This window comes from Protopterus annectens, chromosome 12.part0 (assembly GCF_019279795.1).
Source record: "Protopterus annectens isolate FY-2018-M chromosome 12.part0, PAN1.0, whole genome shotgun sequence".
Lineage (NCBI taxonomy): Eukaryota > Metazoa > Chordata > Ceratodontiformes > Protopteridae > Protopterus > Protopterus annectens.
Window position 1 is genome coordinate 611,952,904 of NC_056746.1, and position 22,090 is coordinate 611,974,993.

At 38.2% G+C, this 22,090-nt stretch overlaps 1 protein-coding gene across 1 annotated transcript in view; it reads left to right on the forward strand.

Moving 5' to 3' along the window:
• Nucleotides 1–22,090, forward strand: part of LOC122816744 (uromodulin-like) — a gene marked incomplete in the record, with an annotated part of 268,054 nt that overhangs the window by 111,167 nt on the left and 134,797 nt on the right. The window contains 1 exon segment of the mRNA XM_044089741.1: nucleotides 19,413–19,550. Coding sequence (XP_043945676.1) covers nucleotides 19,413–19,550 — 138 coding nt within the window.

Below are 22,090 nucleotides of genomic sequence, written 5' to 3' on the forward strand. Positions count from 1 at the left end.
GCCCTGTCATACACAGTGACTAAGGCAATTTTAAGCAGTTGTAAGTGGGTTTGCGCGGGTTTGCACGACGCTTAGCGACGCTTAGCTAAGCACACACATGCGCACACTGGTGCAAACTCACTTACTACTGTTTACAAGTGCTTACTCTTGCTAACCCCTGGGCTCATTTCTTTGACAGAAAAGTAAATGGGGAGATAGGAATGTGGTGATAAAGGGTGGACAAAGAGGGGAAGAAAGTAGGGAAACCAGCTCGGGATGTACAGGATGGGTGTGGGGAAGGTCCATAGTGACTGGAAGTGTATATCCCCTACCTGTATTATTACACTTGCCACCATACATTAGGTTGTGTACTGGGTTTGGCTAGTTCAATATATGCCTGACCTATATCTGACATACTAATTCTCCAGGATGCAGATGTTACTGCTACATATTTCTTGATTGCATTTATATTTCTTTATCTACATATCTGGGATGTTTTCACATGACATTTTCACTTTGATTTGTACAGAACCCTGCATTTCTTGACACACACTCACATTTCTGGGGAAAAAATGACATGCTACGCATGTGCCAGGTTTACTTATTCATGCCAGCCAGTAACTGCCTGTTGTGGACTGTATATATGTTTCACAGCTACTAGTACTTCCATTACTCACTTTATATGGGACTGCACAACTCTGGGTTGCCAGCACCTTTTCAAACAGTACTGTTTGTATATTGCAAGGGTACAACAACATTTTAGACTCTGTGACACAGACACACTCTGGGTTTTAGACCTTTATTAATGACATTACACACTTTTCCACAGGCTCACTCCTTTATTTGTTTTAACGGTGTATATGGCAGACATGTTCAAGACATATAATACCTTTATTAATAGGTTAGAACAATCTTTTTTCAGGCTCACTCACTTATTTTGTATAACAGTGCCTGCAGAGATATTATTCCAGACATATGTTACCTTTCTTAATGGGTTTCTACATTCTTTTTCTGCCTCTCTGACATTTTTATCTGACAGTACATGCAGAGGACTTATTCAGGCAATTTTATGGCTGCATTATTGGACTACAACACTTTTTTTCATGCTCTCTCCCATATTTTATATAACAGTACATGCAGAATAATCACTAACCTGCCTGGTGGCGCAGCCTTAGCAGCCTATCAGCATAGGCTTGCTGATTCATAGCACGGTCAGCTGCAGCTGTAAAGTAAATGAAGGGATATTGAGACATACCTATCCATTATACATACTCCATTAGCAATTCTTACATACTGCATTCCATGGCTACATACTCAGTTGTGGGGCATCCCGCATCCCATGGGCCTCCTGTATCCATTGGTTCAGGCAATCCTGCTTTCATCTCTTCAGGTCTGCATGGTGGTGACGGACCTGCTCACCAGTCCGAGGAACGCCCGTGGCACTGGTGAGGTCACGAGTTAACTGGTTTCAAGCCTCTGCCTTGTACTCCATCCCTTGGAACTGGCCCTGCAGGAGTCTTGACTCATGACGGTGGACAAGGAGCCAAACCATGTATTTGGACTCCTCGATGCCCCAATGTTGCACTCGGAAGCGTTTTCCCTCTCCGACACCAGACATTCTAACTGCAGATGTGAGCTACAATCAGTTATGGCATGTATTCCCGCCTGTGGGGCTTAAATATGCCGCATTTCTCACACTTTTTTGTGATTGGCCATTTTGTAAAATTCTCGGCTGACTGCAGACCTGCTTAGTAATGGTTAAACTACCATTCGAACATATATGACTGTTAATAGTGGCTGTTTCCCCTATGTTGTCATGGCTTAGTGGTTCTGTACTTTGCTTCTGATGCACAGAGTCCTGGGTTCGAATCTTGTAATTAATTTTATTTTCATACTATCCAGGCAGGCTAGGGGGTGTGGCTGCATTTAAGCAACTTTGCTCTACGTTGCTCCTCGGTGCCCTGGTTGGCGCTCACACTCTCACAAACACATTGCGCTGGGTAAAGCGCCATTGAACTATGGGCAACTCTATTGCGCTAGGTAAAGCACTACGAAACAATGGGCAACTCTATTGTGCTAGGTAAAGTGCTATTAAACTGTGGGCACCTCTATTGCACTAGGTAAAGCGCTATTAAACTATGGGCAACTCTATTGCGCTGGGTGAAGCGCTGCTTAACTGCAGGCAATTTTATATCAGGATCCTTTAAAATATTTATTTTGTTCACTGATACATTGGCCATTTCACTGCTTTTTGGTAATGTTTAAACATATTTGTCAGGTATTATTTCATATACTGATTTAAAAAATAAATATGAAGGGGAGTGGTGGGACTCGAACTGTGAATGCCTCTTCTTTGTGCGAACGCTCTACCATTACACTATTGCTATTTGGTGTGATTTGCATTAACATTCTTTCTTATGCTCTTCCATGTCAGAATTGCTAACTCTAGCTAAGCAATGGTCTTGTCTTGCCTTACAGACAGCAGTTAGAACTGCCCTTCCTGGAGCCCATTCAGTTGGTACTAGGCTGAGTCATTCAAATGGATGGTGATACAATATCACTAGCACTTGCTGCACAAGTGAGAAAGTGTGATACATATCTAAGGCATAACATTGAGATGTTAGTGACCATAGCTTTGTGAAGTGTGGGTTCAGGGTTGAAACCTAGCAATCCTATTCTTCATGCAAAGCTCCTGTGATTGCCAACTGTACTCCTAGGGACATGACTAAAACTTTTTTTCTGTCTGCCCTTTTTTTAAATGGTAAGTATCACAGGAGCTGTGGTCCATTGGTATCTCCTTCTGTTGAAGCCATCAACAAAGATAAACCATTTTTGGGTGGAGTTTCAATATTTGGTAGCTTTTCTAAACTATAGTCAACCTTCAACTATTTGTAGGTACTGATATGTCCCTTTCTAGTTCCACGTTGACAGGTGTTGCATTACCAGAGTGGAATGATTTACCGGAACCTGAAAAATTAGATTTTGGGATCCAGCACAGTTTTTTTTTCTGATTATAATGAGACATCGCATGCAGCACAGAAATCCAAGGCCTATTTGTGTAGCTGGAAGCAATTATCATTAATGTGAATTATTCAGCACTGATTATCATTTTTTAGACAGAACCTCATTTCATTTTACTACTATGTATTTGTCTGATTTTCCTCTCAAGTTCTTCTTCAAAGTATTCATGATTTTGCCCATTTTGTCTTGCAAGCCATGCTTGCTGCACATGCCTTCACAAAACTTTTGTATGATAGTACACGATTTTTACATGGACTGTTCATTCTCCCTAGAGCATTTACCCTGGAAGAAGTTATGAGGTAGGAGGTTTGCTCCCAAATCAACATTGAAGCTATGTTTGGAAATACTCCAAGACAGACGCACATACACACACACACACACACACACACACACACACACACACACACACACACACACACACACACACACACACACACACACACACACACACACACACACACACACACACACTGCCATTTTTCCCCTGGACATATTATGGGGATCATTTTGTAGTGGAACCATCTTCTTTTTGTAGTACTTAAAATTCTTGAGTAACAGTCCAGTTGCTTAGTGGAATTTGTTAATCCGATTGCAGTTAGCACAGTAAAGGCAGTTTACACATTGATGTATTTCCTATGGGTTTTGAGTTTTTTTGCTACAGTAATCAGCTTCATGCAGGTCTCGAGCCATTTCACTTTGAGACCCCTTTTGTAGATATTAGAGATACATATGTCATTTGCAACTGGTTCTCAAATGAAGCTGAAAGATATACTGAAACAGAGATTCATTGTTTAGAATTCACTGTCCAAATTCTGTTGTCTTTTTAAGAAGAGAGTCCCAGGAGTCCATACTACTGAATGCACTTTGTTTCTAAGTCATATTGAACACACAATACTTAGAATGATACTTCTTCTTCTTTTGGCTTTTCCCAGTTAGGAGTTGCCACAGCAGATCACCCGTCCATTCATGATTGGCAGTGGAGTTTTACGATGTCGAGTTGCCAGCCCGGTGCCCAACCTTCCACAGAAGGCACACACACGCACACACTCACACCTAGGGCCAATTTAGAGTGTCCAATCCACCTACAGCATGTCTTTTGGATGTGGGAAGAAACTGGAACACCCAGAGAAAACCCACATGACCACAGGGAGGACATGCAGACTCCGCACAGAAGGCACCCCAGCCAAGGATCGAACTGGAGAACCTCTTGCTGTGAGGCAGCAAAGCTAACCGCTGCACCACTGCAGCAGCCCAATACTTAGAATGATACTATATCGCCCTAATTTACTCACTAACTTCATTTGCTAACTGACCCTCATTTTCTAACTGACCTCAGTTCAGTGAGTAGGCCCTGTTCCATGATCTAGCAAATGGAGGTGGCATTTGTTTGACTTAGAAAACTCCTCAAAAATAAAGGAAGACCCAGTCTGTTATGGTTATGATAACCTTGCTGTGATTTTGATGATCAGCTATACTGTGGTAATATAGCTTGAGTAACTTATAGGTTTCTAATTTCATGTGGGCCTAGTGCCATGGCCTTATTTAGCTGCTGTGTGAAAGCAAAATTCCATTTCCTTTAGATCAGAAACCCAAATCAGGTATCGATGTTTTAGCTTGCACCTGTCCTTGTAAAGGTTTTCAAGAAGCTTCATGTGTCAAATACCACCAAAATCACACTAAACTGTTAATGCAAGCATGAAGTGCCATATTCAGTGAAAGTTAAGATGGACCTCCTTGCTATTTGGCATAAAAACATTATGCTGATGTCACCCTTAGCTTTAAAGGTATCACATAAAGCCCGGTTTCATTTTTTTTTTCAAACTGTTTCCCTAATAGAAATGTAGAAAGGCAAAACCTGCAGTAACAGGCCATTTTAGTATCACTGTTGTTTTCTCCATTGGAGATTTTAAGCTCTGCCACGCTTTAACTTTGCTCTTTGTTGTGTTCTGGATCATGCTGATATTCACATCCCAAGTTCTGATGGTATTTGAAGTCAACTTATTTTATAAATTCCTATGGTCCTGTGCTTCCACTGAAATTCAAATTATGCTCTAAATAGGGGGCAAGTTGCATGTCATGTGACAGAATGACTGATATGGCTATATTCATTTTATGTAGCCCAAGACTTTTAACAACATCTTGTATTAATTGTCAGATCTCAGGTAGTACTGTGAAGGTCTTTGAATATAAATAAAAGAACATCTGCAAAAACTGCACACTTGTCCTTGGGGCCTTCATTGGTTAAATGTTTGACAGGTATCACTGGTATGGCTCTAGATATGAGGACAAAAGGCTCCAGAGCTAACGTAAATAATAAGGGAACTAGGGACAACACAAAGAGCTTCCTATGAGGTAGATACCCAATCACGCTGTTGTGGAAGAGCAATGATATATCATCCCTATGGAGAGACTAGAAGGTTCTAGAAAGTTATACCTTCTCATCATGCACAACAAAGATGTTCATTCAACAAGGTCAGCATCAACCAAATATATTATTCATAGACTGAATCTTTACTACATGTCTTCAGAAAATAAACAATACTCAAAGAATTGCCTCAAGCTTGCCTTCCCTTAATAAAGTCTATGTGGTCTTCATATATAACAGAATACTTTAGGTCTTATTTTTCCAAATGCCTGTATACAATCTGTAGTCTATAATATGAAAAGGGACTAGGAAATTAGTCCCTTAGTGAAGCAGGTCTTAATCCAGTTTTAAGACAGGAGTCAAAAGTAACTTGTTTCTATATATGCTTGTAAAAGGATAGAACCTTAGACCTACCACAGAATCCCTGTGGAAGGTAATTTTTTGCAGATCCCCTGGTAAGTCATCTTAAACTTTGCTTTCAGTATTTTCAACTTGCCAGTACAAATAACTGTCCTGGATATTGGGGTGGATAATGAGGGTCTGATCTCTTCTGAGACCAGTTATGTTTCTAATCCTGAGGATCCAATATCATCACAGAGATCCATCCATCCATTTTGAAGATGCTCAGCTATGCATAGCACTGATTGAGCATATAAAATTATTAGATTCGCTCTAAGAGTATGAACATGCTTGGTCATAGACACAAGGACCTTTGATAGCACTGAGTGAGCATATAATGTTACTAGATTCGCTCTAAGAGTATGAGCATGCTTGGTCAGAGACATAAGGACCTTTGATAGCACTGACTGAGCATATAAAGTTACTAGATTCGCTCTAAGAGTATGAGCATGCTTGGTCATAGACACAAGGACATTTGATATCACTGACTGAGCATATAACATTACTAGATTTGCTCTAAGAGTATGAGCATGCTTGGTCATAGACACATGGACCTTTGATAGCACTGAGTGAGCATATAACGTTACTGGATTCGCTCTAAGAGTATGAACATGCTTGGTCATAGACACAAGGACCTTTGACAGCTCACTTTGTAGGTTCTCACTTACTATAGAATTCTATACACATACTATTATATGGAGATGAAGCTTGTATGGAGGTGCATCAATTTTCCTATTTATAATAGTGTGACAATTTAACCATAGATCATTTCTTAAGTTTTAGTTTGTTGCATTACCATGTATGTGATGTTTGCGTGATGTTTGAAGACAATCATCTTTAATGCTGACTGTATGTAGTCCATCTTTTCAAACCATGATCTCAAAAGGGCATCTGCCATGTCTTGAGGTGAACATATATGTAACATTTATAGGTATCCCGGAGGATTTGGTATTGGCATAGCACTGTGTCATGTGCTTTGAGGAAGGAATTGATAATTCTATTTAAGATGCCTTGGAAGTTACCCAGTCTGACATAATAGGGTTGGTTTTCAATACTTAATGAGGATCTGGGACTGGTCTATATATATATATATATATATATATATATATATATATATATATATATACACACACACACACACACACACACACACACACACACACACACACACACACACACACACACACATATCAATCTGCACTAAGTGGTCAGAGTAAGGGCAGGGAATGCATGGTCAGAGTAAGAGCAGGGAATAATCCACAGGTGCAGTGTAGAAGGCAGTAGGATCTCTACCAAGTGTCTTCAGTCCATGTGATCATAGGATTAAAGCCTTGGTGAAAACTGGGTAAAGACTTTGCCACTGCCCTTGTCTCATGTTCCAATATCAATTAGTTTCAGCCTAGGGTGTCTAATAGCACTTGAGTCTTTAGATGATAACACAAAATTTCCATTTTCCATAATTAAGAACTGTCCCTTATGCTCATTCTATATCCTGTATAGTACCCTCTTATTTCCATTTCTGAATGTAAATATTTGGAGTAAAACATAATATATTTACAGGAGAACCTAAAAACTACCTGAAATAAATAAAGGATATTCCTACTTTGCAAAGATATATAAGACTTGCACACTGCACAGCCCATTATGAAGAAACCTTTTCTGATCGGTATGAGGAAGATCTTGTGTAAGTGTACCCAAATTTGGAAAGTACTGAATGTTGTGTGTGAGAGACATCTATCTCTGACATTGCATAAATGTCAGATATGAGATGCTTAAATCATGGCATTGCAGGGAAAAACACTATGATTAATGCAAGGAGGTTACTTAGGGAATGCTTGTTAATCAAATAAGTGTAATCAGTGATTTTCCTATTACTGTCTCACAGTTTAATTAAAACATTACTTGTTGATACAAGCATAGTGCTCAACCTCTTAGCACAAAAAATCTGGACAAAGCCAAAAATAATGGGAGAACAAAGTCCTTAAAGTAGGGACAAATTTTAAATATTGTTCTTATAAACTTAGAAAGCTGCTAGAATAAAAGGTCTTTTGTTACCATGCATTTTCTGAAGAGTATGACGTCTGAAACTTAAATGCCTGTCATTATTTAATGAATTCATTCCTCACTGATTTGCCACAAAACTCCAGAAAAATACAAATTTTATGAGTACCAGACCAAAAATATAAGGGAAAAATCTGGACATTCTGTGAAAATGTGGACAACTGAGATTTATGGATACAGGGTGTTTATTTTATTTTAGAGAATGGGTGATCTGTAGATCGCACCCTGATTGGAGAATGAACATTCTCAGCAGGGTGTTAATCTACAGGTAATGCCAGCTGAAAAATGAGTCTGTCATGGAGCTCAGACTGAAAAAACATAACTGCCCTCATTATTTTACACTTGCTAATTAATGCTTTTGCTGTTTAGCAAGTGTAAAATAAGAAAGAATAAATTAAAATGTGTGTGCGTGCGCGTGTGCATGTGTGTGTGCGTGTGTGCGTGTGTGAGAGAGAGAGAGAGACAGAGAAAGTGAGAGCGATTCAGCGATCCACTGGCAGCAGCAGTTATGAGGTTTGTCTATGTCTCTACCTCTTAGTCTTAGATCAAGGTATATGGAAAAGCCTAAAATAAACAGGCTCAAAACTGGAAAATTTTTTTTAAATGATTTCTTTTAGCATGTATTTTCTGAAGCAGAGGGGTGTGTGTGTGTGTGTGTGTGTGTGTGTGTGTGTGTGTGTGTGTGTGTGTGTGTGTGTGTGTGTGTGTGTGTGTGTGTGTGTGTGTGTGTGTGTGTGTGTGTGTGTGTGTGTGTGTGTGTGTGAGAGAGAGAGAGAGAGAGAGAGAGAGAGAAAGAGTGAGTGAGGTTGACCACTGGCAGCAATAAAGAGGTTTGTATACATCTGGACCCTTCAGCTGAAGAAATCTGGATAAAGCCTAAAATAAAGGGGGAACAAAGGCTCAAAGATAGGAACAGATTTTAATTATTGCTCTTATGAAATTAAAACTTGCTCAAATAAGAGGATTTGTGTTAGCATTAATTTTCTGAGGTAAATAAAAGTCTGAAACTCAAATGCATGTCATTATTTAATAACTTCTGTCTCCAATGACTGGCAATAAACCAAATGTTTTAGGAGTAAGGGACCAAAAACTAAAGTAAATACCTGGATATTTTTTAAAATGTTATATTTTGGATTTAAATACTTCCTCCAACACCATTAACATATACTACAGAAAATCTAAAACCTTAGGTGGTGGAACTATTTTACATCAAAAATGTATAAAAAAATAATAATAAAAAATAAATAAATAAGTAAAACACAAACTTTTACAGCCAGTCCATTCTCTAAGTGCAATAATGTCCTATAGGGTGTGTGTTATTATGGAAATAATGCTCTTCCAGGGGAGTAGAGGCCCTCTGCCTGTGGCATCGGGACTCAGAACACCCCTCCTGGACAGGTGTTATTTCCACAATAAAACACACCCTCTTGGGCATTATTGCTTACTTAACTACGTAAGCTTGCTGAATACATGTGACTTGTTTCAGGAGTAGCCTAGGAGCACTGTCTACGCCATTTACTCAAGAGTATTATTTATTTATTTTATTGCATTTGTTTACCGGGAAGGTCCACTGGGCCTAGGTGAGCCCATTTTCAGTGGAGGCCCAGAGAGAAAAGCTCCACATACAATTAAGAAGTAGATACAAATGCTAATGCATACCAGAGCTAATGGGTATTATACAGTAACAAGCTTGGACATATAATTAACAAGTCAGGTGCAAATACAAATATATACCAGAGCTAACGGGTATTGGACATAGTATGAGCAAAAGGTTCAGATTATTTATAATACATACACCCATTTACATTATGTAAGTAATTAGCATTGTTAAAGGACTCTATGCAAATAGAAAGTCAGCTTAGAGATTATTGATTGCTAAGGATTTATACAAATGGGACGACAGTTTTATGAGATTAACTGTTAGAGATTTGAGGTGTGAATAGAAGAAGTTGTCAAGGCTGAGTGATGGCTCCGGTGGTTAGTAATGGAGGTGAGAAATAGACAGAAGACAGTGTAAGATGGATTGGAGTGAAGAAACGGGTATGGCAAGTGAAGTTTGGTTGTAGAGAGAGTTAGCTGGCACATCAGCAAGCCATAGAGAAGTGGGTTAAAGTAGGAGGAGCAGTTTAGTGAGAGCAATTTTGGCACAAGCATAGCCGGTCTGAGGAGAGATGTTGTCTAAGGGACTTCTTAAAGAGAGCAGGATTACAGATGAAAGTGACTGAAGATGGGAGAGTGTTCTGAAGTTTAGAGACAGTAAAAGAATAGAGCACTTGACAAGCTGAGAGACTGGGTTTTTCTACTTTGAGCAGTGTTTTGTTATCAGATCTGAGCGGTCTGTTTGGGTGATACAAAGACAGTAAGGAGGAAAGAGAAGGGCAAGCTAATGGTTTGTATATAATTTTATGTGCAGTAGTTAACTGTAGGTAGGTGAGACAATGTGGTAGTTCAGGCCAGTTTAGTTACTGTAAAGATGAACAGTGATGTGCCAAGAATTTTGCATTTGTTGCGAATTTGGCAACCTTACTGTAACATGAGTCAAGTTTGGTTTTCAGAGAGGAATGGATATTGGTGAGCATAGGGGCTCCATATAATAAGGATGGTAGTAGAAAGGATGATGCTAGAGCTTTTTTCAGAGTGGGATTAAGGAAATGGTTATGTCTATATGGGGTACCCAGTTTCTGGTGTGTTTTTTAATGTTGCAATGGATATGGAGGTTGAATGTTAGGTTTTCATCAATGATGACACCTAACAGTTTGGTACTCATGACAACTTCTATGATAGTCTTGTTCTGGGAGTGGGTAGAGAATTAATTCTTGTTGAGAGGGTAGTCTTTTGGGGGGTGAATAATAGAAGTTTAGTCTTGTTGGGGTTTAGAGTGATATGGTTATTTGACATCCACGTTTCTGTAGATGTAAAGGCTTGTTGGGTTAGTAGTTGTAACTCAAAAGTGGATTTGTCAGTACAGATGATTGTAGAATCATCTGCATATTGACTCATGGTGCCTTGAGTAAGAGTGTTATGGAAGTTATTAATGAATATCCTAAATAGAAGGGGTCCAATATGGATCCTTGGGGTACTCCTGTGGTTATGTTGAGGAAGAGTGAGCAGGATTGCTGCCATTTTGTGGATTGTTGTCCATCAATGAGATAGTTTGAGAACCAGTTCAGGGTTGGGGGTGAGGTGCCTAAATTAGAGTAGCATAGTAGACAAATGGAGGCTGTGGTCTGAAACATGATAGTCACTCATCCATGTTGAGATTCAGTTATCTGAGTGATGCTCCAAGCTTATACATTATAATATGACAGTAAATTTAACTATAACTAAATTTTTGAACTAGCAGTTTAAAAAGAAAGACAAAATTTTCTAGCAACTCTATAGCAGAGCATAATGCAGTGTGACAGATTTTGTGTTTTTCTATGACCAACTTATAACAGTTCTAATCCTGTACAAACAAAAGTGAGAAAGCCTTAGAACAGCAAAAACATGACCTTGAGCCTTGAAACTGTAAAGTATGTGAATATTTTAATTTTCAAACACATTTTCAATGATATCAAAGGCTATAATTTTCCATGAAGCCATAATCAGTTCAAATGCTAGTAGTAATTGAACAATCGATCACATGCTACCCAGTTGGTCATGGGGCAGAGAAGAAAATTTCATACCAATAGTGTACTCCATCAATAGCATACCTCCAATCAAAATTTTCTCTTGGCTGCATAAGAGCTCTAGATGTATTCCTTTTTGTTAGCAGGTCATTGACACTCAGGAGATCCTGACAATCATAGTAGTTTTCTGGTGATGCCAAATGCATCCAGCTTTAGAAGACTGTGACAGCAGCCAGAGTCACATCTGATTATAGTCTTCAAATAAATAGAAAGTAGAGAAAGAAAGGGGGGGGCATATTCCAAACTGCACTAAATGGATCACCTCAAACTGTGTTTTCTCCTTCTAAAGTATAGGCCCGTATACTCGTTGGGTCCAGGGAGTTGGAACACAAAGTGTTTGTCTTTGTTACATAGCAACATCATTTGTTTCTGTGGTTTCCCCTATATCTGATTCTCTTTATCTTATATTCCATTCTAGTTAAGATATTCCATTGCTTCCTTTTGTTATTCGGCTTGTTGGCACTCTCCATGGAAAAGAAATTTAGCCATTGTGGACTCCTGATTTTGATTTTTTTCATTAGAAGCATATTACTGAACTCCCAGAATACTTTCTGTCTTTCCATAGCTTGTCTGGAAATGTTGATATTCCACTGTGGTTTATTTTTTACTCAGTAATGTAGACTGTTGCAACCCAAGAAGTTCTTAATACTCCTCTTTCTCTGCCTAAAAGTATGGACTTTCCTCCTAGTCCTGGCTTAAGTGGAAGAAAGCATCAGGCTCTCAAGTCTCAGACTTTTACTTTGGTGCATTTTTAGGGCTATTCATATCGGGTCTATATTAAAAGATCAAAGAGGTGTTTCATCAAACACCTCTTGGTCGACACATAAAGAGCAAATGCACTAAAGCGCGAATGCTCAAAACAGCAATTTCTTTCCCTGATTGCCCCTTTCCTTATTGTAGTGTGATCTCGGAGTTTTGCTTGGGCAGATTTTTATTGAGAGCCTCCACAAATGCAGGTGTGTGTGTTGTGTTTCTATGTGTGTGTTTTGGTGGTGTAGGTTTTGAGGGACTATGTGATGAGTGTGGTGTGGTGCAAGTGTTTACCTTCTCCTCTTGACTGTCTAGTCCAGTCTTGGGTGAAGAGAGCTTTGCTTCCAGTTTGGCTACATAAGTGCATCTCTCACAGGTTGTAATGTTGGGAGGTAGAAGGGGAGGGTTGTCTGTACACATGAGGCAATTGCTGCATTGCCCCAAGATGCCCAGATTCATCAGGTAGACAGGAGAAAACACTGGGAGCTGACCGTTAGACATGCCTGTATAGGTGCTTATTTATTCAGTACTAAAAACTGTTTTCCTCTAGTCAAGTGAGGAAAGTTGAGTGCTGTAGTAATTTGTAGCTTATTTAGTGCTTACAATGAGTTCTGAACAAGTGCTGAGCTCAAAGAAACAGATTTGATTGCTGAAACAAAAACACTGGCTAGTTCTAAGAAACAAAATTAAGCTAGAAGGCTTCCCTCCAACACAGAAAGGCTTGGGGGCTCAGAAGCTTACAAACAGTCCTGGTTACAGCAAATCTGTATATGGACTAAACTACTTACAGAAAATGCAGGAAACAAGCTTAGAAATGTTTTATTTTTTATAAAGTGGAAAGGGGAAAGGAGGAGCAGAAACTAAGTGGGTTGGCCTTCTCAAATGTTCTCCCTGGATTAGGTAGAATGAGGTAATGACACTAGACTGGGAGGAGTGTCCCAGATCAAATTTACAGTAGGGGCAGGCAACTGCAAAGCCACCAAGTATAAGAACGCAATGCCACTAGAGAGGGAGGGTGGACAATGCTACAAATACCCACACTACTTAGGTAGAAAAAAAAACTGCAGAAATGTTAATCACAGTTGAAAAGCAGCAGTGAGCCTTTAAATGAAAGTTTTAAACAGATAAAAGAGCAAGGAGACTCTAGAGAAAACTTTTAACTGCAAACAAGTTATATGATACACTCCTTGGCAGGAAACAGATGCTTAATAAATGTAAACAATTTCCAGTTAATACCTCACACACAGTGAAACTAGATAGAATAGTATGCAGCAGACAATAAAAGTACTATAAATAACTTGTAAAATAAGCAAAAAACAGGATACTTAATGTTATATATTACAGATCTGAGTTTGCTCGGTGCTCTTCCTCCGATTAGCTCAGTGTGAAATGGCAGAAACACGCACAAGTTAACCTCTTAGGTAACAGAAAGTTGAAACCTGAAACAACTTTAAAAAAAGCTCAAAAGAACCAATGAGGTGCTTACTCCAAGTCGTAGTTCAGGTAACCCCAATCAGCCAATGACCATAAACAATCCCCTCTCACTGAAATGCAGAATGGCTTTGGCTAAACTAAGATAGCCTTGAACAAGTACTCAGACACACAGCCTCCACAAACAACCAGGCCCAAAACACAAGTCTGAATATGGACAATGCTACAAATGCCCACACTTCTTAGGTAGAAAAAAAGTTCTATCTCTTTTACTGTGAATAACTTTAGCTTTGGAGATTGTAGCAACACTTCTATACCTATATTATACTTAAGCCTTGTTTCATTCACCACACTTCCTTGTAGCTACATGCAACACTCTTACAGTCTACTTTAAATTACATTTTTTACCACAAATCTAAAGAAAACATTATTATCAGTGGATACTTTAATACCAACTGACTTGACAAACAAAAGTAACCAATAAATACTGGCTGAAGTATACCTTTCCCTGCTTATCACCTCTCCAGCCAGAAGGGACATCTTCTTCCAATAAAGAATCCCTACCAGATCTTCTAATCACAAATATTCCCCAATGACTAAAACATATTTCTTGCTCAACAAATTCACCTCCCAATATAGGATGCCATTTAATTTAAGACACCTATTGTTCCTCCAAATTTCAACTCCCCCATTTATTTTTCTGAGAATAAGGTAAGACAACTAGACTCAGAGCTTAGATTGATCTGCCATCTGACAGTCTATCTTAACCATCTCTACTCTGGAAATCTTTAATACAAAGCTTACTCAGGCCACGGATAATGCCCCTACTCCCCCAGTCTGATGTACAATTAAGAAGAATTTTGCCATTGTTTTAATAAAGATGAAAGCTATCATGAAACAAAGAGAAAAAGCATGGAAAGAGTCATAATCTTTCCAGTAAAACTCTAACCATCCAGCTAATTCTCAGGCAGCATTGTAAACAAAATAAAGCAAAAACCGGCGGTCTAAGGTCCTCTCAGCAAACAAGAAGCACAAGAGTTCAGAAAATATAAAAGCCTTGTATTTATTGTAAAAATATCAAAGATAAAACACATAAGCGCTTTCGTTTAGCCAGTGTAAACGTCATCAGACCTAAAGTTTTTGCTTTATTTTGTTTGTTGGAGTCATTTGTCATTTATTAGTTGTCTCTACTATGGCTATTAACATTGTAAACTAGTCATTAAAGAGGCATAAAACTCATTTTTATAAGAAAGTGATTTACTTTGTTAGCTAGTCCTAAAATATTATTTAAGGTTATCATTGACATAAACTAAATAAACAATTTTAAGTGACATAGGAGCTCATCAGTAATCCACAAACATGCAATTCAAATTAAAGACATTCATTATTAATAGATTTGCAGTTAATGTAGCCAATTATTGCTCAGACATTCATTATTAATAAATGTGTAGTTAATATAACCAATTGTTGCTCACATCTATTACAAAACATCATCATCCTTGTCCTTCTCTCAACTTTTATTGAGGGGTTGGAGGTTGATGTAATGGTTAAGGTGTTTATCTCACAAACACGGGGTACAAGGGTTTGATTTTCACCTTTGAAGACACTTGACTATACATAAAATGGCTCACAAGGCAGCTAGTCTAGTATTTACCTATGAACTTTAGCTTCAGGATCTCCTGTATTCTCTCATACTTCTTTGTTTGCTCCTTCCTTTCACTTTAGGGCAATCTCTCACGAGACAGTCTTCAAACAACTAGAGAATCTAGAAGATAAAATTAAGACTGACTTTAAAGTCTTAGATCCTTCTTTTCTTTATATGACTGCTTTTCCCTTCAAACTTTTCCTCACATTTATGATCTTTCTTTCACCACACGCCCAGTCCCTCAGCCTGTTTAAGCATGCTGTTATTGCACTCACCAACATTTTCTTCACCTACTTTATCACAGGGCTTCAGACACACATCCATTCTCTGTTTCCTAATTAAAATGTTTGAGAAGCTCCTCTATGATCAAGTCCTTGAACACATAAACAAATGTGTCCTCCTTAAAGACTACCAACAATGTTTATTTCACAATGCTGCAAATGTTTTTTTTCCTTTTCAGTGATTAAATTTATTCTTCCATGGTAAGCAACAACTATCCTGTTGCAATTTTCTTCTATTTAAACCTTACTTTTGATATCTTTAACATAACATACCTATCTGTTACCTGAAAACCATAGGTTTAATCCTCTTTTCACTTGCTTGGTTCTCAGACTATCTTAGACAAAGAAACAAATATAATAGGCTCACTCACATTAAAGAATCTGAATCTCTGGTATTCTCCAAGAAAAAGTCTTTGGCCCCATTGTATTCTATTTATAAGTGACATAATCTCTTCTATTCCTCATTTCTCTGTCTTACTTTATGCAGGTGATACTGAACAGCATAATGGACTCTTCAACCTATAAATTAAAACACATAATGTTTTCTCCCTCATCTGTGAAATTTTAGTTAAGGAAAACTGAACCACCTAACTCTTAATGTATCCAAGACTGCATTAATATTATTCAGAATTAACTAACTGTAGATAGAACATATCTCTCAGTTCTACAGATTTTTGCAGAATGTCAAGATTTTTGCCTCATATTTTTGGTCTGTTCCTAATAGAATCTGTGGTTTTCTGGCAATTCAGCAAGTACTGAAGTCATTAAATACTGACAGACATGTATGTTTTAGACTCCATATCTTTCAGAAAATACATGCTAATACAAAACCTATTATTCTCTCAATGTTCTAAGTTTAAAAGAGCAATATTTAAAACATATCCCCAGTTTTGGACCTTTATCCCTCCATTATTTTAGGCTTTGTCCAGATTTCCTGTTCTAAGAAGTTGAGAGGTATGATGTTTAAAAGAGCAATTTGTCTACCTACTTAATGTTTCTTAGCTATATCTAACAGGAAGAGTTACTGAGTCCAATGCACACTTCCTGAAATTTCTGTGTACAACAAGCACAGACACAAATGCTGAAATAAATTCAGTTGTGGAGAGTAGCAAGCCAGTTATATTCAGTGATGTTTGGGCAGCACTCTTGAAAAGAATAAAATGATAGCTTCCAGCTCAACATTCTCTTCAGAGAGGATAATTTCTCTTGCCTCTTCTCCACTCATTGAAGAACTGCACAGTCCATAGTACTTTCAAGAACTTTTCAATGAGATAATATCTTGAAGAAACTAGTTCTGTCCTGTTTTTCTTAATGGGTTTGTTTATTTCTTTTTCTTCCTTCTGGGTAACAACCCATGCAGAAGAGCAAAAGGACATTTTTTCTGATTATTAGTAATTTGGTTGAAATTTACTACTATTAAACTCAGATGAGAGTGACGGAAGAACCTAGCCACTCCTAGGCCACTGGTTACTGCAAAACCTTGAAGAGGCTTTTGCTATTTACACCAGTGTGCTTCTTTGAAATTTTCAGCTTTTTCATCTTTTATATGGTGCTATAAACTGACCGTTTGTGTGACCCAGAGCTCATTTGCTATGGGCTGCAACAAACATAGCTGAAAGGCTACTGATTGTGACAATTTTCCACTGGATTTGCCTAAAATACCAGCTGTAGATGACTTGAAATAAGTACATTTTGTTTTCTCACTGTGTGTACTGTAATAGCTATGTGTTTGTATGATGATTATTTGTAACCTTCCTGAGATTTACTACTGGTTTAAGTCAAGTGAAAGTGGAGATAGAACTTTGCCATTTATAGGCATCTAATTGCTGTAGAAGTTGGGAGGGTGGCCTAATGGTTAAGGTATTTGCCTTACAAACACAAGGTACAGGGTTTGAGTCTCACAAGGGATAATTGGCTAGGCTTAAAATGGCTCGCAAGGGCAGTTAGCCTAGTACTAATATATGAACCTATGAACCTAGAACCTTAAAAGGTGTAATTTTATTATGGGCCAGTGTGCTCATTTGAATTTTTTTGACTTTTTCAACTTTTATGTGTTGCTATAAATTGCCAGCATTTGAGTGGCACTGCACTGTAGATAGGCAGATATTTTGAGCCATATTGTTCCCTGTATTGCCTGTCTTTCCAACATTCCTACTAATCAGTTTAATAGCAATATCTGTAGTATGGACAGCTGCCTGCAGTTACACAAAGAGTCGCAGTGGGCACAATTGGTCCACATAGCAGCATCAAATAGCCATGGCTGCTGTACTTAATCAAAATTTATCAACATTAGCTTCTAGTTTCTCCACATTGCTGTTATCAGTTAGTAGATACTCTTTATAATTAGGGTTACCACCTGTCCCACTTTGCGAGGGACAGTCCTTCTTTGGGCAGTTGTGTCCTGACAAAAAATATTAAAAATGGCAAATGCCCTGAGATTGTAGGACATAATTATGTCCCATATTTTACGTAATAGTTGCATAAAATAGTTATTTCTGTATCTAAAATACCTAAATATTACAAGACACAGAATAAGCAACTAAACTGCTGCAAGAATAAGCTTTTATTTAGGCAAAAAAGTTAAGTTCTATCCTTTGTACTGACCGTGGGTATGCGTCGGCCTGTAAAATCTGATGTGTGTCATGAAAATGTCCCACTTTGGCCATTTGAAAAGGTGGCCACCCTATTTATAATGCATATTCAGTAGTCACTTAGCAAAACTACTTGTTTCCTCCTTAGTAAAGTTTGGTATCACTCTTATTCAACTGAATATAGCACTGTTTGTATTCAAACAAATTCTCCTAATTCTTGGACTAAAATGGAAAGTCAACCTGGAGAAGAGCAGAGCTGTTGTGGTAGCTCCAATCATGAAGTGAATTGGCCATAGGGCTCTTGTCCTGTTTAGGGATGGGTCAGGCTCTCACCTATGAGAAGGGTTTCCCATAATATGATGATTAAGAGAGCTCACTGGCCTTTGAGCTCAAGAACCACTAATCAGGAATGAATAGGTCATTTGGGTGTAGGTAAGGGGGCATTAGGTCATTTAAATGGATGATGTGGACATGTAGGAAAAAACAGTGATCTGATTCTGAGACAACAGAAAAGCAAAGGAAAAAGATTGATGATATACAAAATGATAATGGGACTTGGCAAAACCCTTATCGCCTTATTATATTTTATCAGCTGCAGGTCACACAATGACCATGATAAGTGCAGGTCAGAGAAAAGCATTCACTAGCCTTGACTTAGTGACATCCAGTAATGACTGGGCAACATCCTCATCAGCAAGATTCTTAGTGGCAAGGTACTGCTAGGCAGTTAAATGCATGTGATTCTCTTTTTATGTGACCTTGAAAAAAGTGTTTGTTGTCTAAAGATGAGTTCAGAACAGTTACAAAAATGTAAAGTAAAATGAGTGACTAGAAATGCAGTATATGATTAATTGCATTTTATTTATTTATTTTTTTCACTTTATTTTTTTAAAGTTGAGACGATCAATTTAGACTCAAACAGTTTTGTTATATCTGACAACAGCAATTTCCATATGAGGGCTAAATATTTTACAAACTCTCAGCACAGGTATAATGAAGAATAAGTTATAATTCCTTACAGTTTCCACTGACACACTTTTGTCAAATACTATAGTTAAGGAAACTAATGAATGATATTCTGTTAGTAATTATTCTTTTGTACAAGTCAACTGCGTTAGACACTAGTATAATGTCTCAGAATATTCAAATATGCAAAATAAAAACTGAGTTACAGCATACTGATTTACTTTTCCCTTCCTTACTATAATTATGATATTGTAGCAACTAACATCACGGTCAAGGCAATCATGGCAGAATCTTGGGGAAAAATGTTTACAGTCACCCATCCACCACCTGGAAACTGGTCTTTTTCTATTAATGCGTGGGGCCCACATTCGATTACAGTCGCTGGCTTCAAAGGTAAGGTTCTCTGATTTTTATGAAATATGAATAAATATGCTTATCAGTTTAATAATGGAGGCATACAGCACCTGCCAGAGCATGCTATATATGCTGTCTTATAATGAAATTAAATGAGTTTGATTTCTTTTATTGTCCTTTATTTTTAATATTCAAATATCACCCTTTGTTGGAAGTACTTCGGGGTATTTATCCAGGTACTGAAAATTTGCACTGCTATTATATCACTTCAACTAACTTTAGAAAACTTTCAGATTTTGATATGCAGAAATGTAATGTTAAGTTCTGGATTTGTTCTCAACCTATACCTCAGAAAGTTCCAGAATGTCAACCCAAGTATAACTCCGAGTGCAGTATTATACAAGATTTGTAAGCGCATTATACTGTGCTGCTTTAGAGGAAAAACAAGTAGTTTATAATATGTCAAGCCATATCTCATATACATCACATTATGCTTGCACAAAGATTGACAACATTTGCAAGAGACATATATTTAATTAATTTCACAGCTTTCCCTGTATTGTAATTCCTTGATTCATAACTACAAGTCCCAGAACTACAAAGAAAAAGAAAGAAAGAAAGAAAGAAAATGAAGGAGAGCAGTAAATGTCAACAGTTGCTGTTCTCTGTTAAATGTTCACCCTCACTTCCCCAATGTGGGTGGCTTCAACCCCCCTCATCAATTAAATATAATATCCCTGAGATTACCATACCTCATAAATAAGGGAATAATCTGAGACAAAATGATCTTAGATTTATTATATGAAAGTTCACTTTTTCACACATTCGATACCATGGTTTTGGAATTCACACTAAGAAGTCTTGTGATTATAAACAGTTACCTAATTTGACAGTATCCCATGACAGCAAGTAGCAAATACGAGACAGCAGAGGGCATTGAGGAGAAAACATGAGCTTTAAGAATTCACTGAATTTCTCTTCCTCCACATAACTAGAGACAGAAATTGCCTATGCAGCTAGTAGCTAACATTCCTTAATGAGGTAATTCCTCGACTCTGTAAATCCTACTGTCAGATCTCCATGGTAACCCAGTGTCATGTCTTTCTATGCAGTGATTATATATATATATATATATATATATATATATATATATATATATATATATGGGCTGACTGAAATTTGTCAACCCTATTGTTGGTTGACATTTGTTCGGCCAACAAAAGTTTGACTAAACAAATGAATGACAGGTACGTGAGATTGCACAGTTCTTGGGGTAGGGAAATATGCCCTTTCCCCAAGACTGGGCGATCTCAGGATTAGTATATATATAATTAGCAGGGGGTGGGAGGCAGAGGGGGGGGGGGGCTTGGTCCCCTGCAAAAAAAAATTTTTTTTGTATTTTTTAAGTTGAAGTTTTGCACACACACACACACACACACACACACACACACACACACACACACACACACACACACACACACACACACACACACACACACACACATATATATATATATATATATATATATATATATATATATATATATATATATGTATATATATATGTCCATGCCCATTAACTGGGAAAACTACTTATGTACCAACTCCTTTGCGCAATGCTTTTTAGAATTCATAAATTCCAATGCCCTGGATCACCTTAGCCACACCCCCACCAGGGGCAACAATATCTTAGACCTAGTCATTACCAACATGAGTGACTGGTGTTCCACACCTCAAGTCAACTCCTCATTGGTCCGATCCGGCCATAAGCTAATCACCCTAGATATCCACATCCCTCCCCCACCCCCCATTAAGGAAATCACAGTAAAAAATTTGTCCAAAGCCAACTTCATGCTTCTTAACAGAAGTGGCGAACTTCATGACACCCATGCAGATGGACAATACAGTTACAACTGCTGAATCCTACACAGATGCACTCTATAAGCACTTACACAAGTGCATGGATCGTGCTATCCCAAACAGAACCAAGACACTATCCTTCAAAAAAAGGAAGCCAATCTGGTGGTCCCCTGCCATAAATAAACTCTACAACAGAAGGAAGAAATTGTTGCAACAAAAGAGAGTAAAATCTCATGAGTGGAGGCGTTCCCTGGTCAGCCTCAGTAAGAAGCTGAGATCCCTTATAAGATTCTCCAAAGCTAGCTATGCAAACATCGCCACTGATTCTAGGGGCAACCACAAAAAATTCTATAGCTATATCAAGAATCTCAACGGCAACACCCAGATCTGCTCTGAGTTACAACACAATGGCATGAAAATTTCAGAACCAACTGATATTGCCTATGTCCTGGCAGATAGTTTCAGTGCTAACTTTACCCCCCCGCCTCACCCCCTAAAGGGCCCATATCTATACAGGAAGAATGCAGAGTCCCTGTACTATCTATACAAGAATAATGCAGAGTCCCTGTAATCACAACAATGCAGGTAAGAACTGCACTCTCTAAAGCCAAAAACACAGCATCCATGGGACTGGACAACATCCCAGGCTGCATTTTACACAAATGTCAGAACGAACTGGCTGCCCACCTAAGCACCATGTTCAATCATAGTCTCACATC